General features: G+C 36.5%; 1 protein-coding gene across 1 annotated transcript in view; it reads left to right on the top strand.

The window, feature by feature from the left end:
• FAM184B (family with sequence similarity 184 member B) overlaps positions 1 to 18146 on the top strand; it is a 45529-nt gene that overhangs the window by 11327 nt on the left and 16056 nt on the right. Inside the window, exon 2 of the mRNA XM_085307486.1 lies at positions 6796 to 7545. Coding sequence (XP_085163612.1) covers positions 6796 to 7545 — 750 coding nt within the window. The remainder of the gene's footprint in view (positions 1 to 6795; positions 7546 to 18146) is intronic.

The raw sequence follows: 18146 nt of genomic DNA, 5'->3' as shown, positions 1-18146 counted from the left end.
TTCTGTGTAAGAAAGAAGTGCTGGAAAGTTATATATGCAGAAGAAATAACGACCAACCAGTTAAACACTTGGACCAATTTATTACACCTTTCATACCTATTTTAGACACCTGCATTGTGAAGGGAAATTYTGCTCTTTGGAGGCACTCAGCTGGCTAACCTAGATTAGATGTGTAATGATGAAACGCCTGATGGTCAGTGAGATGGATCCCATCTCTCGTATACAGAAAAGATGCTTCTGAGAAGGAGGAAATACATGGGGTTTGTTTTTCTTTGTTTCTTTGTTTCCTAATTACTGGTGACCTTATCTGACCTCCTTCTCTAGTACTTGTGTTTCAGAACAGTTCTTGTCAGAATTAAAGGAATCTCTAATATTTCCTTGATTGTCTGGAAGACCTATTTCTTGAGATGCTGAGGCACTACATATACCCAGAGTCATAGTAGAAGGATTTCTGGCCTCTTCAAAAAAGAGGAAAAAAAAGGATTTAAAGTTGAGTAGACTTCATAGGACAGCCCCAGAAGATAATCTGCCTTCAGCAGGCAGGTAATGGACTGCATTCAAGTTTCCCAGCAGAAGATGCTCTGTCTAGACTTAACTTCTGTGAATCCACAGTCTAGTTTTGCTTTCTTGAAAACTTGGAGTGCTATTTTAGTGCCTTTTTCATCACCTGTTCTGTTTGTGGAAACATTCATGCAATATATTTTTACTTTCCCAAGTTCTTAAATTGCCTGACAAATATTCTTGTCTACTGAAGAGACTACAAATACAAATGAAGGACAGCTGAATCAGAGGGACAGTCTCTTTAGTAAAATTTAAACTAGGGCTAATTTTATATTTGTTTGCAGATAGATCATTTGCAATACCTATATCACTACACTGAGGTTTTTATGTTCAGTATTCACCATACTAGATAGAAAAAGAAAAAAAAAAAGTCTGATTTCCTTGTGTAAAATTTAAATTAAAAGACAAAAAACAAGGGAGAGGCAAAAGGAGGCAAGAGACATGCCAAAAGACATTAGCAATCTGTAGATATTTTATGCTTATGCTTTCTTGATACATTTTAGTATCTTGATTTATTTTATGACTTAATGGCATTCATGGCATATGTTGGCAAGAGGTCTTCATTCCCATTTCATTTCCAGATAATGAAGAATACAAATAATATGGATATGCTAGGGCATTCGGGAGAGTGAGACATTGCACGATGAGCTTCCGCTCGGCTGCTAGAGGTACCCTAGCAGATTTAAACACAAGCAGTTTTCATACAGGGCTGTTGGCTACTTCTATGCTGTTCTCTCTTTCCACCTTGCGTCTGAAAGGGTTTATTATCTTTGTTTAAACGATAGATGAAATGAGTTAGGTTGAATGTGCACTGAAAGAGAATATCCTGAAGCAGAATCCATTTTAATGTGCTAATTAAGATTTGTTCTGGGGCAGTACACAAGCTATGCAGCTCTTCTAAAGGCAGAGGAGGTGGGGAGGGCAATGAAGAGCAAACAAGTGGCTCTATGGCAGCCGGCTTGGGTCGTTGGGGCAACACGGGTGAGAGTTGATGGAGCTGCCTGCACTTGAGCTCAGGCTGTGTGAAGCCTGTGTTTGCAACATGGTTCTGGGACACCTGATCTTGCTCTTTGTAGAACTCATATCCTCAGAACTCATTAGAATCCAATTTTAGTTTCTAGATTTAAAAGCAAACATACAGTTTTCAGAGAAAGGCCACTGCTATGAACTATAGCTGAGTTCCCAGCTCTAACTCTGAGCTTGTAAACTCCATTGAACGTAAGTTGGCCCTGAACTCTCTGCATCTCTGACTTTGCTAACCTCTTATCCGTGCCCCCTGTGCATGGACAGACAGAAGATTGAGGGTCGAGAAATATTGTCAAAATACCTTTAATAACTTGCTGACATTAGAATGCTTGAAATAAGTTATGTGTGATGTGGTTTATAACTGAAAGTCAATATCATTATGCTCTGTGCTGATTCAAGGTGTTTTAATGGACAGTGAGCGAATGAGTGAGCTCTGAACTGTGTATTTCTTACCAAAAGAATTGTGCTTTATAGCATTTTTCTCATAAATGGTATGGTAGTAACATATGCAGTCTGAAGGCTTACAAAAGAAATTTTTGATGTTCCCCTGTATAACTCCAGCTTTTGAAAACAAAGTTGTTTCAACCAGAACTGATCTTTTACTTCAGAGGAAAGTAAGTTTCTTTAGCCTGTGGTTTTGTGAGGTGCTGCAACCTCTTCTTTTAGAAGACTAAAAAAAATAAGGCAAAAAAAATACTATTTAAAAATATAAATAATATATAAACTATAAAACTTTCTGTAATTTTAAAAGTATTTTTTTAATTTAGGTTCTGAAACATTTCTGAATACTTGGGGTGACATTCTCTCATACAAACATATAAATGGTAACATTATCAATAGTCACTAGAACGATCTGTGTGCATAAAACTATTTTTGTGCTTTCAGGAAGCCGTAGAAGACCCAATGAAAGATTTGAGACTTTTCTTGAGATCGCTAGTTATATGTTACAGCAGTATCGTTCAGTTAAAATCAGCATAGCCTTGGTGTAAAATTGAATCAGCACCATAGCTCGTCATAGCTTAGATGGCGTGTGACTGATTAAAAGACTTTCTTTCTTCTTTGGCGTTAGAAAGGACGAAGATATCCATGTGAATTCTTACTAGAATTCATTAGGGAATTAATTTGTAATAATTAATTTGCCAGTCACACTTCTTTCTTTTTCTCATTCATTATCCCATGGAATTATGGCCTATTTTCATTGTGTTTCATTTTTCTTTTAGCTCTTTCCTCATCAGGAAGGGTTTGATGTATTGCTTTTGTCCACTAACCTGGGCCTGAAAGGAGAAAAATATTTTGGATCCTTTGCCTTTTTTTGATTCTTCTTATCAACAGCACTTCTCTCCATACCAAACTGTCTCACTTCTTATTCAGCTAATAAAACAACTTCCTAGAGCCATTTTTCATAATGGCGGTCAGCTTCCTACAAGAACAGTGTTGGTAAAACTACTATTGGAAAATAGATCAGTCTTGTTCAGGATGAATCCTTTAGTTCTGTCTTCACTAATGAGGTACAGTTGATTCTTTTCTTTCTCTTTCTTTTTTTTTTTTTTTTTTTTTTTGGGGGGGGGGTTTATATCACCATAAAGAAAAGCAGGAAGGAAATAAGATGCCACGACTAACAATATGAATTCATATTCACAGCATTGATAATTCCCCAGTGCATGCTGTGCAATAGCATTTCTACCAACCTGTCATACAATTCAGCTGCTGTAAAATCAGTATGTTTCCAAATGTACATATATCTTTGGAGAACTGTAAGGAAGTGGCAGCCACTGGTATTACGCTAGTAACTCGGGGAGTGATACCATGTCCTTTACATTTGAAGGCAGTTCTCTGTGCTGTCAAACTGACCAATTTTAGAGCTGCTTTTAGGCTCTCCAAGGCTTTTGCCCTGAAGAGGTTTATACCACAATACTCAGCAGAATGTATACTCTGCAAGGTATAATAGCTGAAATCATTTTTCAGTATTTTTCCTTCCAGCAGAATGCAAGACCCAGATTCATGACTTCAGTCTCTTAAATGAAGTACCTGGGATAGGAATATTGTAGTCCTGGGCATTTATATTAAATAGCAAATGAAAGGTATGCCTGAGAGACCTTAATTTCAGGAAGTAGTGAGTAGCAATCCTTTGAAAATTAAATCTCTTGGGAAGTTTAAGATACTGAGGAATTGGTTTCGGCAGTCAAGGCTGAAGATAAACTTTAAGGACCTGCATTTTTCATGTCAAAATTATTCTTTGTGGTTCTAACCACTATTAAATGGAAGCATAGGAATGATTGATATAGCAGGGGAACCAGTTTCTCCCAGTCTTGTAGCTAACTCACCTAAGATTAACCATTAACATAGAAAGTCTCCAGTCTAATGTTTAGCACAATTTGGGAAATTTCTATCTATAATGAAGTCAGACTTTAGACAAACACAGCTTCCACTGTCGAACTGAATACAACATAATACGAGATAGGCAGTGCTAATACACTAGATAAATTCATCAAGAGTGGATGCTTTTGAATCATGAAAACCTGATGTTCTAATAATATATTTGCGTTTTGTTAATGGATAGAAACAAAGACATATTGTTGCCGACATTTGACTCTGCGAACTGAAGAGTCACTTCAACTAATTACTGGTCTTTCCAAAGCTATGGGCAAAATTAATCCTCCTCCTTGTAGTTTTTTTTTATGGCATGAATAGTTAAAAGGGGTTAACACAATGATTTGTCTTGGAACTTCTGGAGAGAAGAAGTGTGCTTAGTATCCTGCAACTATTTCTAATTCCAAAAAAGATATGTTAAAAATAATAGAGGATAATTAACAAGATGTAATCTGAGTCCAAAGTGTATACAAATCTAAATGTAGACAATGACTTCTTCTCTGTTTGTCTTCTGGAACACGGTGCCATTGTTCTCGTTCTCGCATATTTATTCACAAGTGTACCCAGACTGTTTTTTGCATTTGTGAACTCTTTAAGGCTTCTATATTTATTTCATTACTAGCAGAACTGGAGTTTACTTTATGCAAGATGTATTTGTGTGCTTGCTTTTATTTATGGATGACTGAAATTCAATATGTTATGCAATATATAAATAGCACAAAAAATGCTTACATGTAGCTAAGCAAATTCAATAATTCTGAAGACATCCTCAGGGTGTATACAATGCAAGCTCCGGACTCGTGACACTTAAGTGTGGTATTAGGCCTAATGGTCTCTTAATTGAGGCCTTCCCTGAGGAAGGACTGAATTTTAGTAAAATCAAAAAAATTAGCTGTGATCTTCTTGCTAGGTTTATGTATTTAAAACTATTGTTTTCTCAAATATTGTCTAGAAATCTTTCCATTAACCTCTCTAGACTCAGGCTAGGCTCATAACAGCTGTTGTAACTTGTATGTAATTTCCAGACCTAGTTTTGTAGAGGAATAAGTTGCATATGGAGGAAAAAAAAAGGGGGGGGGGGAATCTCCATGGATATATTAATAATCAAAATGTTGTTCTTCTCAAATTAGATACCTATGTCTTTTCATACTACGATTTTGAATGAATGTGGTTAATGGAACGGCTATTGGGGACTGAGTGATTCCTAAGTGATCTTGTGTGAAAAGGCTATCTTCTGTTTCTGATTGTGTCTTGTATCAGAAAGTATAGCTGTATCTTTTAATCAAGTAATTCAAAAAGGAAACTGCTAGTAAGCAATGAAAGCAAAAATCCGTAGGAAATGTGATCAGAAGTGTTAATATGACTCATATGGAAGTCAGTCATTTGAAGGGAGATATAGTGTTGGCTGGCAAGAGAAAATGGATGGTAAATATCCGTACATCAGTTTCTGTTATGTATGTTGGTGGTTGCACAGTTCAGTACTAATTTTCAAGTATTTGGGAAAAAATTACCCACTAGCAAATTCATCTTGCTTGATCCTTTCCTCTGTCTAGTCACACTAATGAGTCCACCCATATATACATTGATAGCTTAAAATGTGAGATTTTGAATACTCAAAAGTGTTGCACTGTAGCACTCTAAGCACTTAGCACTTACCAGGGTGGATGGTATGAATGGCTTGAACATACATAATAATATGAAATAAAAATAAAGAGTGTTTTATAAAAAAAATTAGTTACAAATTTAAAATCTAATCCTTTTTCCATAGGAACAGTAACAAATACCCACTGACCTTGATAGAAACTGGATTAAGGCTTATGTCAAGGCAACTTCTATTTTTGGGATTATGTCTAACTGCCTTGTAAATTCAACATGGAACTTCACAGGTTTAGACCGTGAGCTCTTCATTTCAGTACTATGGGCCTTTTTTTAAAAATCTTTTTAATAATAATAATATGTGCTTGTACAACAGCTTCTGTGAGAGGACATCAGTATAAGTTGAAGGCTTCTTGGAGGTAATAATTTTTCTTAAAATCATGAGAATTATTCTGCATTTTCTAGAACAAAATAAAGCTCCAAAAAGTTCAAATTAATTGTTTTTAAAAGTTGCCTGCTGTCATCAGAGGCTCTCCTTGAGTCCACTAAGGCCTAATTTCTAAGATATGTAGCCATTACCAAAACGTGCTACAAAACATTATCTGAATGAAACCAAAAGGTGCTTTCAATAGAGTAACAGCTATCTTGAAATAGCAGCCCAAAAACTAACTTGCCAGGCATGTGAGTTCTAAGGGTACATCTTCAGTGGTGTTTTAGTTCCAATCAGGAGTGCACAATTTTATCCTTCTTCTGAACTTTGCTTTCGTTCACATCACAGACTAATTTTGGTCCACATAAGATGGATGTCAGGACCTCAGGATCTCAGGTTTCACTCTGCAGATCCCTAGTACTTGCTAAAGGCAAAGTGGCAGATGGTGCTACTGCACTGAAGGCTAAATAGAGCTCTAGGCTATAAATATGGAGTACGTTAGCTGGAAGAGGCCTTGTTTCATTCCTGTATTAGAAGTCAAACCAGGTGCATGAAGAGATGACTTGCCAGAAACAAAAAGGAAATTGCTGACAAAATCTGAAAAAAATCTGCTTCTCACAGTATCATCCTTCCCTGTAAGTTTTTGCAATTTATAATTGATCTGTATGTTGCTAGTCAAAAAAATAGCAACAAAAAGTTAACTGTAGTGATAATTCTCTAAAAGCATTTAAGACCTTGTAAATATAATAACTAAATTCATAACTACTAGTTATCAGATACTGTAATTTCCCATTCTTTTTCTTGATTTATAGGTGATATATGCTCTGAACACTAAGAATGATGAACATGAGGCTAGTATACAGGCTCTGAAGGATGCACATGAAGAAGAAATTCAGCACATTCTTGCTGAGACAAGGAAAACAGTTCTCCAGTATAAAAGTAAAGTGGAAGAAGAACAGTTGCTCAGAAAGCGTATTCAAGTCCTCGAAGATGCAGTAGAACAGCACAAAAGACTAAAAGAAGAAGCCTTAGCAGAGTTAACCCTGTTCAAGAAGGAAGTGGAAGAAAGAGAGCTGAGAATAGAAGTAAAACAGTCACAGATGAACCTTTCCACAGACACAGTAGATACCAATGCAGACTTTGAAAACAAGCTTCCACCTTTAAATCTGGAGCACGAGGACCTGTTAGATGAGTGCAAAGCATCTAGGAGAGAGAATTTAGATACAAAAGAGATTCTAGATGAAAAATGCAGTGTGGAAGAGCAAGCTCTGATTAATGAGGTGGACAGTCTGAAGAGTGAGAACCAGAGAGTCAGTGGAGAATATACACAGAAAAACAGCCAACTGCAAGCTTCTAATGAGAGAGAAAAAGAGACTTTTAAAAAGACTATGCAGCAATCCATGGCAGAAAGGCAAAGAGAACTGGAGCAGACAAAATGCTTAGAGGCTCAGGAAGGTTTTTTGCTGCAGCAGGTAAAGAAGCTGGAGGTGGACCTAGAGGAGAGAACCTGGAAGATAAATGAGTGGAAGAAACACTCCCAGAAGGTGAAAGAAAGAATACAGGTAGAGTATGAGACTGATCCCTATTTGTGCCTCTTAAAGCACAAGTTATCACTTCTTCAAAATTCTAAGGGGGTGGGGAGTCTTTTAAATGTCCAAGTCAAGTGCTTTGTAAGAACTAAAACAGTTTAAGAGGCTTAGAAGAGAAAAAGGAAGAATATAGCGCTAGGGAGTTTTTAAAGAAAGAGTTAAGCTGATTAGTAACTCATTAGGAAAACTCTTTGAACACTAGACTTCCTATTCCCTGAAGGAGGTGAAACTCGTCTGTTGACTGAACAGAACTGTAAGTTTTTCTGTGCAGAATTGAGAACAGCAAGCAGGCACTAATGCTAGCAATCAGTATATACAGAGTATGTCCTCCTTCTGCATTGTGGCTGTTAGCAACTCAATGCGTTGATGTAAACAGGGTCAGGTAAGAGACCAGGCAGTGAGCTGGCAGGTTAGAAATCAAGTGCTTTATCTTATATGATTCTTAGAACAATAGCTCGTACCAAGTGATGTTTAATAAAGTATTCTGTAAACCTGTGAAGTTTCATGTGCCTAATCAAGAGACTTTCAGTTAGGTCTTCATGCTTTGCCTGTCTTCCCAAGCTGGTTTATCTCTCATGTATTTGCAGCACATTGTGTGTCAGGCACAGCTTGCCAAGGTTGGCAGATCATGGGCAATCTGCCAGGCAGCTGCATTTGGTACATAAGGTCACGAAATGGGAGAGACACTGATGAACTGTGGTGAAGCTGAAGCACAGACATGTTTTGTACTCAGCAGAGTTCTGTGTCCATCTGATATTGTACGTGCTTCCCATCACAGAAACTTAGCTGTGACCCTTTTCACCATCTGCCCTCGTATCTTGCCTGACAGCATCGCTCTGATGATGTTGCACAGCTGTGGACTTCATTGGGGATGATCTTTGAGAGAGTTCAGCCTTTAGTAGGGTCACTGCCYCTCTGCGAGTTCATGACATCATAGGGTGAATTGAATGTGCCATCCCCAGCATCATCCAGGCTCTGTTGTCTCAGTGCATAGATCTGTTGCAGATGGTTCTCCATTTCTGTAGAAAAAGTGGAGAGGATATAAYGAATGGCAGAAATGCAGATAAGCCCCCTTATTGACTTGGAAAAATCCTTAAAATATGTTTCAATAAGGAAAGTGCATCAGCTCTATAGAAGTGATAAAGGGGAAGAGGGAAAAGTAAAATCCTGATTTCTTGTGGATTCTTTCAGTTAGATTCAGGAGAAATGAAAAATAGGGGCATGGAAATTCATGCAGGTGATTTATTATTTCTGCTTTATCATGTAAAAAAATGCAGTGTTTGGGGGATTAAATAATTTAAAACAAGTTAGAAAGTGGAAATAACAAGGTGATCTCTTTAGAAATTTAATTTCTAAATTCAGTATCAGTTAGATAAAATCTTTTATGAGGGACATATGCTCAACTATTTTAAAATTTAGATCCTCAAAATCAGTGGAATGATGCTGATCTACACACCAGCTGAAAATATTACCTTGAATCTTTAAAGAGATGCTCTCAGACTAGATTATAGCTGGAAGAAATAAAAAGTCAGGTATATTTTTCTATGTTTTTCCAATTAAAAAAAAATCTTCTTTTGAYGCCACCATTAAATATTACATTTTTTCATTATACTATGGACAATGGCAGACTGGGAAGGAGAARCATTTCTTTAATCATTAATATATCTCATCATTAGTAACACTAGCAAGAAAAGCTATTAAAATGCATGAAAGATAAAAGGATTGGTATTTAAACAAGATTTTTTTTTTCTTAGTGCATGCCAAGTGGTTTGAGACCTTTAGATGAAAGGCATCATATTGCTGCACATTTGTTATTACTATGTGTATTACTGTTACTATGGAACAGAACATATAAAGGAGGACAAGCCATTTTCAGAAAGTCTGATCCATTCAATCTAGCTTTGGAAGAATTTTGGCATATGAAAAGGTAAAAAAAAAAAMAAMMAMAMMAAAAAAAACAAACAAAAAAAACCCCAAACCAAGCTTACCTTTAAATTTTCAGTTACAGAGAATATCAAATAGAAGTTGGGTTTGACCATGAGGTTTTATTCAAATAACATTCATGTAGGAGCAAAGAGAAATTTTGTCTAAGTAAGTATTGCAGTACTGTGTTAGCCTCTTGGAGACTAAGACTAGAGCCCCCAAAATAGAGCAAATAACAATATGGACAAATTTTTGCCTTTAGTGATGGACAGACAATTCTCAGCAAAGTCTGTAGGAGCTGTTTTTCTATGTCTTTAGGCATCTCCATTATGTTACTGTACAAAATTATTGTACTTCAGCAATTAAAAAAAATTCACTAAGTTGTAGCACAGATTGTCATGAAATTAATGCAGGTATGTCATACTCCAAGTTTAGGATAGTCTCAGACATCTTTTTGATGGTATCTCCTGATGAGTTTATGCTTTACATGGATGCCTACTGCATCTGATAGAATGGCTCCATGTTGTGGTAGTAGGACAGTTTAAAGGCACAGAAGAGAAAAGGGTTCTTTTAAATTAGCTCTATAGGTAAAAGATTCATATCATGGAATTGTACTGAGAGAGAAAATGACCATTTACGTCATTATAAGTAATAAATGTAAAAGTAATGCCATGCATATTTGGGGATTTGGAAATATAGCTTAATTCTGGAATCAAAATGTATAGTGAAAAAAAACAGTGAAAGAGCTAAATGTAGCCAAAGACAGAAATGTGCTTCAGGAGAAGGAAATCTTGCAAAAAGGAGGTAAGGTGCTCATTAACGTCATTCTGAAATATTTCCCATGTCAGTCATACTAGAAATTCCACAAGTTATTTATGCTACTTGAAATGTAAATTTTGCTGTAACAGAAGAGATRGAAACTATATTGAATTCCCAGAACAGAGCCATTAATGAAGTAGAGGAAATGAAGAGTCAAATAATACAGCTGCAGCAAATAACTTCTACCAAACAGAGCCAAAGCAAGAGAGGCTGTGGAGACAGGTCAGGGCTTAAACAGGTATTTTGCTCTCAAACATTCAAAGGCATGGCATGCCAAAGAGTCTTAAATCAAAGTCATTTGTATTCTGCCTTTGGGTCATTCTGTAGAATTCACCGACCTCTCGCCTCATCCAGTAGAATATTGACTTGTATTCAGAAACTCAAGTACATGAGTTATTGCAATGACAGCAAAGAAACTACAAACATGCTAAAAGTACACTTGTGCTAGCYTACGGCAGGTTGTTCAAATTCTTCTATAACCAAGCCCTTTGAACAAGATCCGAAACAGACTTCCACTGTTGGGCTTAAGTTGACTTTTTTCTTAATTATTTCTAAATATAAAGACAGTTCTGTTCTCCCGAAAGGCATAACAGAAATAGTGCAAGAATAAACTCAGTACAGTGAGGAATGTATGTATCCTGGGAGATCACTCTGTGTAGCAACTCCCCTTAATCAAATTTTCAGTCCAAACTCTTTTCAATACTTTTTTGTTCTCCTAGAAAATTATTGTGGTAGTATTTTGGAAAATTAGACCTGGCATCGGAGATATAATAAGAAACAAATTTGTCCTTTGTACCCTTTCACAGAAGTTGTCCTTAAGGAAGCCTCCATGGTTGGAAGTGAGTCACACACCCAAAACCAAACCAAAACAGCAAACCAAAACAGCTCAGTTGGTTAGAGCATGGTGCTGCTAGGATGCAGGTTCAATCCCCGTATGGGCTATGCTGAGGGTTGGGCTAGATGATCTCCAGAGGTCCCTTCCAACCTTGCCATTCTATAATTCTGTGTAAACCAAAAAGCCTCGACTACAGAAGAAGCACACAACCCTGAATCATTACAGTTCCACATTGTTAACTAAAATAAAGCCAGTATTTTTCAGTGGAGTATATCCACCTGTATAGCATATTCCCTACAAAACAGATTACTAAGGCCCTAGAATTCTACCTTAGTTTTATCATATAATATATAGCWAGTGTGTTTTACAGCCTATAGAAGCTGTAGCTAGTGAAAACAGGATAAGAATAAAAGACAGAARGGACTTTGCAAGGGCAAGCATCAGTCCAGTGAGGAGAAAATATGTCTGAAGGAACAACTGGTGAAAGGGCTGGAAGACCTTGTAATGAAACATTCAAAGGAAGTCAAATCAGTCTAAACCTTTGTGGAAATGGAAAGAAAAAAGATGCAGAAGGTAGGAATRTTCTTCTATTAATAGATGCTCTAATTCATCTGGTTTTAATCTTATTGGTCATAGTGACATCATTTGAATTATCCTCACTGGAGGCACATTGAATTACCATAAAATGCAAGGATTTTCTCACTATGCTCTTACTGGAAGAAAAAAAAAAAAAGTCAAGCTGATTTATTTCTGTGAAAAGCTCCTCAGGCAGGAAGGTGAATTTATCCTTGATGTGATAAACTGCCTTCTTAACAACACTTAGGCTTGCATGCCTTGCATGTAACATTTGGAGCAATTAATATAAGGTCCCTCCTGAAGAGTAATGTACTATAGTTATACTCCCATTTCTGACTTAAATTTCCATGGACCTATGCTGTGAAATACTCAAATATATTGATTTAATCAACATTTTGCATTATTTAGGCAAAGGAGCTAATTCTGCAAGGTAAGTTGATTTGGACTGCAGATGTTTTCAGTGAAATGACCACTCATTRCTATAAATGAATACATGTGTATATATGTCCATATCTGGTTCAGTTGTGAAGAATGTTTGTCTTGTGGATTCAGATGGGTTACCTGTGTAATACCTACTCTCAATATGTTTTAAATGTCCGAGCTTCAATTTTTGTTGTTGRTATGCCTTATCAGCAATGCCATCAACTGGCTAAGGGGATTCTTCAAAGAATTTAACTTCTGTGAAAACAGCTGTCTGTYGTAATTTTGCTTCTCTTGCCAAGTGGCATGAGTATTTTAGCTTCAAGAAATTTGCAGTCTATAATGTCTCTGTGCAGTAGAGAATCTGAATGTGAGTTGAAATCCATTCAAATGTAGGAAAACCTTGAAACATATGTTTAATTTTAAGTGCATACTTTAATACTTAGTAAAGCTCGCACCTCAGTCATGTCTAAGCAGTTTCCTAAAACTGGGGCATAAGCTAGGGAGGAATTTAGTCTTCCATCTACTGAAGTACTTAYGAGTTTGTTGGACATCTTAAGGACAAAAATATTTGATTAGAGCAGTTTGTGTGGCGATCAGACTTGTAGTCAAGCATTCTTTAGATCCTTGTTACTAAGGGAGTCCTTATACTCGTTTTTCCCAGCTTTAATGSTATTGCTATCAGAGTTCATCATCAATTTGAGAATAATCAAGGCTGTTGCTGACAAGTGAAGTCATAAAAAGCATGYAGCTCCTATCACTAAATGTTGATATTCATAGCACATTCTGGATTTTGGAGACTAGAGTTTGTGTTAAGTGTTCTTCAGAAGCATTCATTTTCATCTATGAAATTACTGGAGTTTATGCATATATGCAGTCCTGTTTCTCAAGAAGGAATCTATATGAGTAAATTATTTTACCTGATCATGAAAGTTTGTTCACTATGTTAAGATGTGGTGCTTGAGGGCATGCAGGGCACCCTATTAAATGTAAGCCTTATGAAAAGGACTCTGTATTTTACATCGTGTATTGTTTATGTGAACAGGTTTCTATGAGGTATACTTAAAATGATGCTAGGTTGAAGGTCTTCATGTGAACCAGATCAAACTTGAGTATCAGTTGCTTAGTTGCTTACTTCTCTTTTGGTTTAAAAAAAAAAGAGAAAAAAAAAGCCTTACAGTAGGCATTTATTGTTTTTATAGGAGGCATTTATTGCTTTTAGGAAATAAATACTATTGCGTATAGACATCTTTTCTTGAAGTGTCACAGAGGAATGTTCAAGTAAATAAGCAAAATTCTCAGTTAGTAAAACTTAAATAAAAYAACAGTATTTTTCATAACTAGTGCTATTTATATCCTTTGATATATTTAAGTCCCATAGCAGATGTTTGAGAATTATTATATCTATTTTCCAAATTGAAAAATTGAGCTGTAGAGATGCAATTGCCAGAGATGGGAATGCTGCAAACACCTGTTCTTCTGGTTGTAATTGCAAATACCATTATATCCTCTCATTTTCTTACAGGATAAAGTAAAGCTAATTTCTCCCTGGCAACATTCACATCTCTGTGTTTGATTCCATCCTTTAACAACTACCCAACCATTACCTTGGTTCTAAACTGTGAAATGCTAATATATTTTCGTTTATATATTTATGAATTGCAAGGAATACAAGTAAGTATTGTCTGCTCTAGTGGTTGCTAGTGTCATGCCATCCTTCCAACAACATAGCTTACCTTCAATAGATTTTTAGATTCTTTTTCTGTTAATTTGAATTCTTCTCGAGTCATTGTGCTATAAAATGTAACGTTCCAATTGGTAATTTTTCCTGTTTTCTCCATTTATAGTGTCTGAAAACGTGCTAGAATTTATTACCATTAGCAAATTGATACAAGTAGGAGGAGCAAGCACACTAATGAGCTTGTAATACAAATAGCTTCAGGACATTTTTAGAAGTTGCTCATTTAAGTCTTTTTGCAGTAAAGAATTAAACATGTTTTGTCTAAAATGTCTGCACATAGATATTCTCAGTGTGAGGGATTTAGATAGCTCTTAAATAACTGGATATACAATTATGTGAGCACTATGGAGTGTCTGCCTGGTAATGTGAGCTACTGTCAGCTCACCAGTTCTGTGTTCTGCTCTGCAAATACGTTTCCTTGGTTTTCATGTTGAACCTAAGATCCTTGCCTCCAGAGTGCTCCAGGGCTTGCGTTTAGAATTTCTAAAAGCCTGCATAGAGCTATTGGATGAGAACTGTGGTCTTCCACGTATTTCCTCTGGCACAATAGCACACGACAAAGCTCCTCTTTGCAAGACGCAGAGCTTTGCCATGTGCTTGTCTGTGAACAAGCCTGACTACCCTCCAATCCAAGTGTAAGGCATTTTTATTTTCACCTTGCCTTTTATTTTACACAACATATATAAAAAAGATCTGAAGAGAACATCTTTCTTCACAGGCTACTTTTCTTAGGAATGAGAGAATAATGAATAGAATTAWAGAATAATGTAGGCTGGAAGGGAGAGCTGGAGGATTAATGTAGAAAAACGTTCTTTCTTTTCATGAGGCATGTTTTGCTCAGCTATTRCGTTTTTTCCTTTTTTAAAACTTTAAGAGCTACAGATACAGTTAGAGGAATTTAAAAAAAAAACAAATCTAAGAGTGAAATAAAGCAACCAGAGAAAGGGAAAGAAACCCTAACTACAAAACGGCAAAAATTCCTCACTTGAGGTAAACTGGGCATAAATGTAATCCAGCAATARGAAGGCTCTTCATTTTTCATCTCATCTGGAAGATTCTTAATTAGATTCATAATTATATTTGCTGTGGCTAGCATTTGAGGAAATCTGCAAGGACTATATACATATATATCTGAAATTACTGTTCCTAAACTTCTATGATGACTTTGACAAGGCTATTTATTTTGAAAAATTTCATACAGTATCACTCTTGGATGATATATTCTTTGGTGAGAAATTTGACTATATTAGGATTAGATAGTGACTTTGTTTGTCTGGACAAAGGGCTAAGTGTGATTAGAATCTTCCAGCGTTTCTGTGGCTTTCTGAGTTTTTTATGCCTAGAGTTGTAAAAGCACCTGCTTGCTTACGCCTGTCAGCAGGAGAATTGGAAARCAAGAGAAAGAGAAAAAAAGAATGGCTAGATAATTGTTTTGTGTTCTGCCTACCTGGTGGTCAGGGCACCTGAAGCAGGTTGGAATGTTCAGTAATTTAGTATATACCATTATTTAGGTTTAGTTATGCTCCCTGTATGTTCTCAAGATCAAGAAGGAAATAAAGAAAGCWTTCTGCCCCAAAGTAACTTTGGGGATGAAATAACTTTTATACTATACTATTCCTTGCTTAGGTTACACCTAAGTCACAATGCAAATCTAATTCTTTATTTTAATGATTGCATGCCTGGTCTAACATGGATTCATCTGGAAACAAAATAACTGAGATGTGTTCATACCAGATTATCCACCTGTAACAGCTGTTACGTATAGTTGCAGGCCAAGCAATGCAAATCTTCCAGAGGAGTACACTTTCTGAAATATTAATGCAGTGGAGTGTCATGATTCGAAAAGGCATGACTGCAAGTTAGGTAAATAATTGGCTGTCAAAACAAAAGCAGAACCTCTACAAGGCAATTATTTACCTAGGTAAACAATGTATTTTCTAAGATTGCTGACATCAGTGACAGCTGACATTTTCTCTCTCAGGTGAATGTTTGTTCTTCAGATCAYTTGTTTTTCAGGTCTCTTAAGCAAATGTTATCTGCTTAAAAACCTTCTGTACAGGTATTTCGTCTTCTTCAGTGTGCTCATGTAAAGATTTTGCCTGTGATCATTCTAACGTATCATTTTACTGCGTGGATAAGTAATGGCTTTAAGAAAACTGAAGTCAGTGCACTGGTGAAAAGTTCTGATGGTGCTTAGTGCTGCATTTATTTTTCCATCTCGATTATGTAATTGCATTTGCTATCTTTTCAAGAGCAATGAAGTGATTTGTGATTGTTAGTTCTGAGAGGTTATGGGTACATGGATACATTTGTATTGTAGGAATTTGTCATCCATTTTTTCCTGACGTTTAAGGGTTTGAGGCTCCAAGATTTTATYAAGCAAAATCAGGATATTCCCAAATGTACAAAATTTCTTCAGTCTAGCTCAAGAAAAAGTCATAAACGTAATAGGAAGTAGGTAGCTCACGTTATGGAACTATGGAATTATAGGTAGCTGCTGTTCTAAGTGGCAGCCTAAAGTTTCCATCACTTTGCATCTTCACTGCTTCTAACTCACTTTGCTTCTAATAAGTTGGATGGTCAGTAGGAGCTTGCATTACAACAGCTCTGCAAAAGATGAAACCCTAGATCTTTCTCAATTGGGGTCTGTAGACTCTGAGTGGCCATAATAAGCTGTCTCTGACTGTTCAAAGATAGGAGGACAGGTGCAGGCTTATCAGGGGGCTAAATAAAATATTGTCTCTCCTCTCCTGCCTGCTTCCACTTTCCCCTCCCATATTCCTTGGTATGATGTGTTTCAGCAGTCAGGGAATGGGGTTGTGGTCATTTCCTATGTAACACCTGTTCTGTCCCCCATTCGTGCAGTACAATTATACTAGTTCTGAATGCAAGCTGATATTTTGCCTTTCATTTCTCTTGTAGAGCAGGCACTCTAGTATCAAACAATTGCATTCTCTCATTCCATCCATTTCCTAGTTAGAAATACAGATTCTACAGAAATATAGAAGAAAAATATCCTTGCATTTTTGGCTTTACTACACATTTCTGCGTGTCACTGTTTCCCCGAGTTTTCTTCACTGAGAGAATTTCTGGTCAAAGTTTTGTTGACCTGTCCAGTGTGACCTCTTCACACTTAATGCAAAACATAGGTACACAGAAATCAGTCATCTTTATTTCATGCCAAAGTCTTCTAAAAATGCATATTTGTACAAAAATACCTTAGTGCATTCAAAGCTGAAAACTTACCATGATGTTATTGGCATTCGTATGTAATGCCTGAAAGTTACATTGATTTGGGGTGCGAGGGGAAGAAATGGAAGGCAGGGATACTGGCATTACTACCTGATGTCCTAATATTGCATATATGCTTGTCTGCCATGTATTCCATTGAAAGATCTCAAAGAAATAAAAAAGCTTATGATTTGAAGCATTATTGTTCAAGTTTTACAGCTGGAGGAACTAATGCAGTGAGCCATCAAATGACTTCTTTGAAGTCACATATTCGGGCCAGAAGAGGGGGAAGGAAAAAAAAAATCTGGCCCAACTCCCAATCCTCTGATACTATGAGATAATGGTAAATGCTAGGGGTATTGGGAAATTATATTTGCCATATRGGTATATATAAAATAGTGTGTATCGTGTTATATATTATATTCATAACACTATCATAAGGATGAACAGATATACTAAGAAACATCTTAATGTATCTTAGAAAACATCTTATTGTATCTTAGAGTCTAGCAGTTCTGCCAAAGGGGAGGAAATATTCCCTACTGGAGAGAAAGTGGTGTTTGCATTCTTCTTGGTGCTTTGTAGGTTACTTTCTGAAGTCATTACTTGGCACTATTGCCAGGAAAGTGAAGTTGTTTAAAATTTTAATACTTTCCTTCTATAAATACATGAATATTCATAGCCAGGAAACTACCATTTACTATACAACATCATATTTTGCTGATAGTATGATTCCCAACTGGGAACTTTGCAATGGCTCAGCCTGGAGCTTCTGCCTCGAAGGTTAGGCAATGTACTGTTACTAATCAAGTTCTAACCCAGATAAAATTGTAGATCTAAAAATAGGTTCCTTGACTGYATAAGGCACGTTTTTGGTTGGATTGAGCACTATTTGAGATCTAAAAATAGCTTCCTTGGCTGCACACAGCACTTTTTTGGTTGGGTTGACATGGCAAAAGCACTGTGCAGAGCAGAAAAAATCATTATAATTTGATCTCTATTCAAAACAGCAGTATTTCTATATGATTG

The sequence above is a fragment of the Rhea americana genome, unplaced genomic scaffold (genome assembly GCF_003343005.1).
Source record: "Rhea americana isolate MKP2758 unplaced genomic scaffold, rheAme1 scaffold_26, whole genome shotgun sequence".
In the NCBI taxonomy this organism is placed as follows: domain Eukaryota; kingdom Metazoa; phylum Chordata; class Aves; order Rheiformes; family Rheidae; genus Rhea; species Rhea americana.
This window is presented reverse-complemented; position numbering and strand designations above follow the sequence as displayed.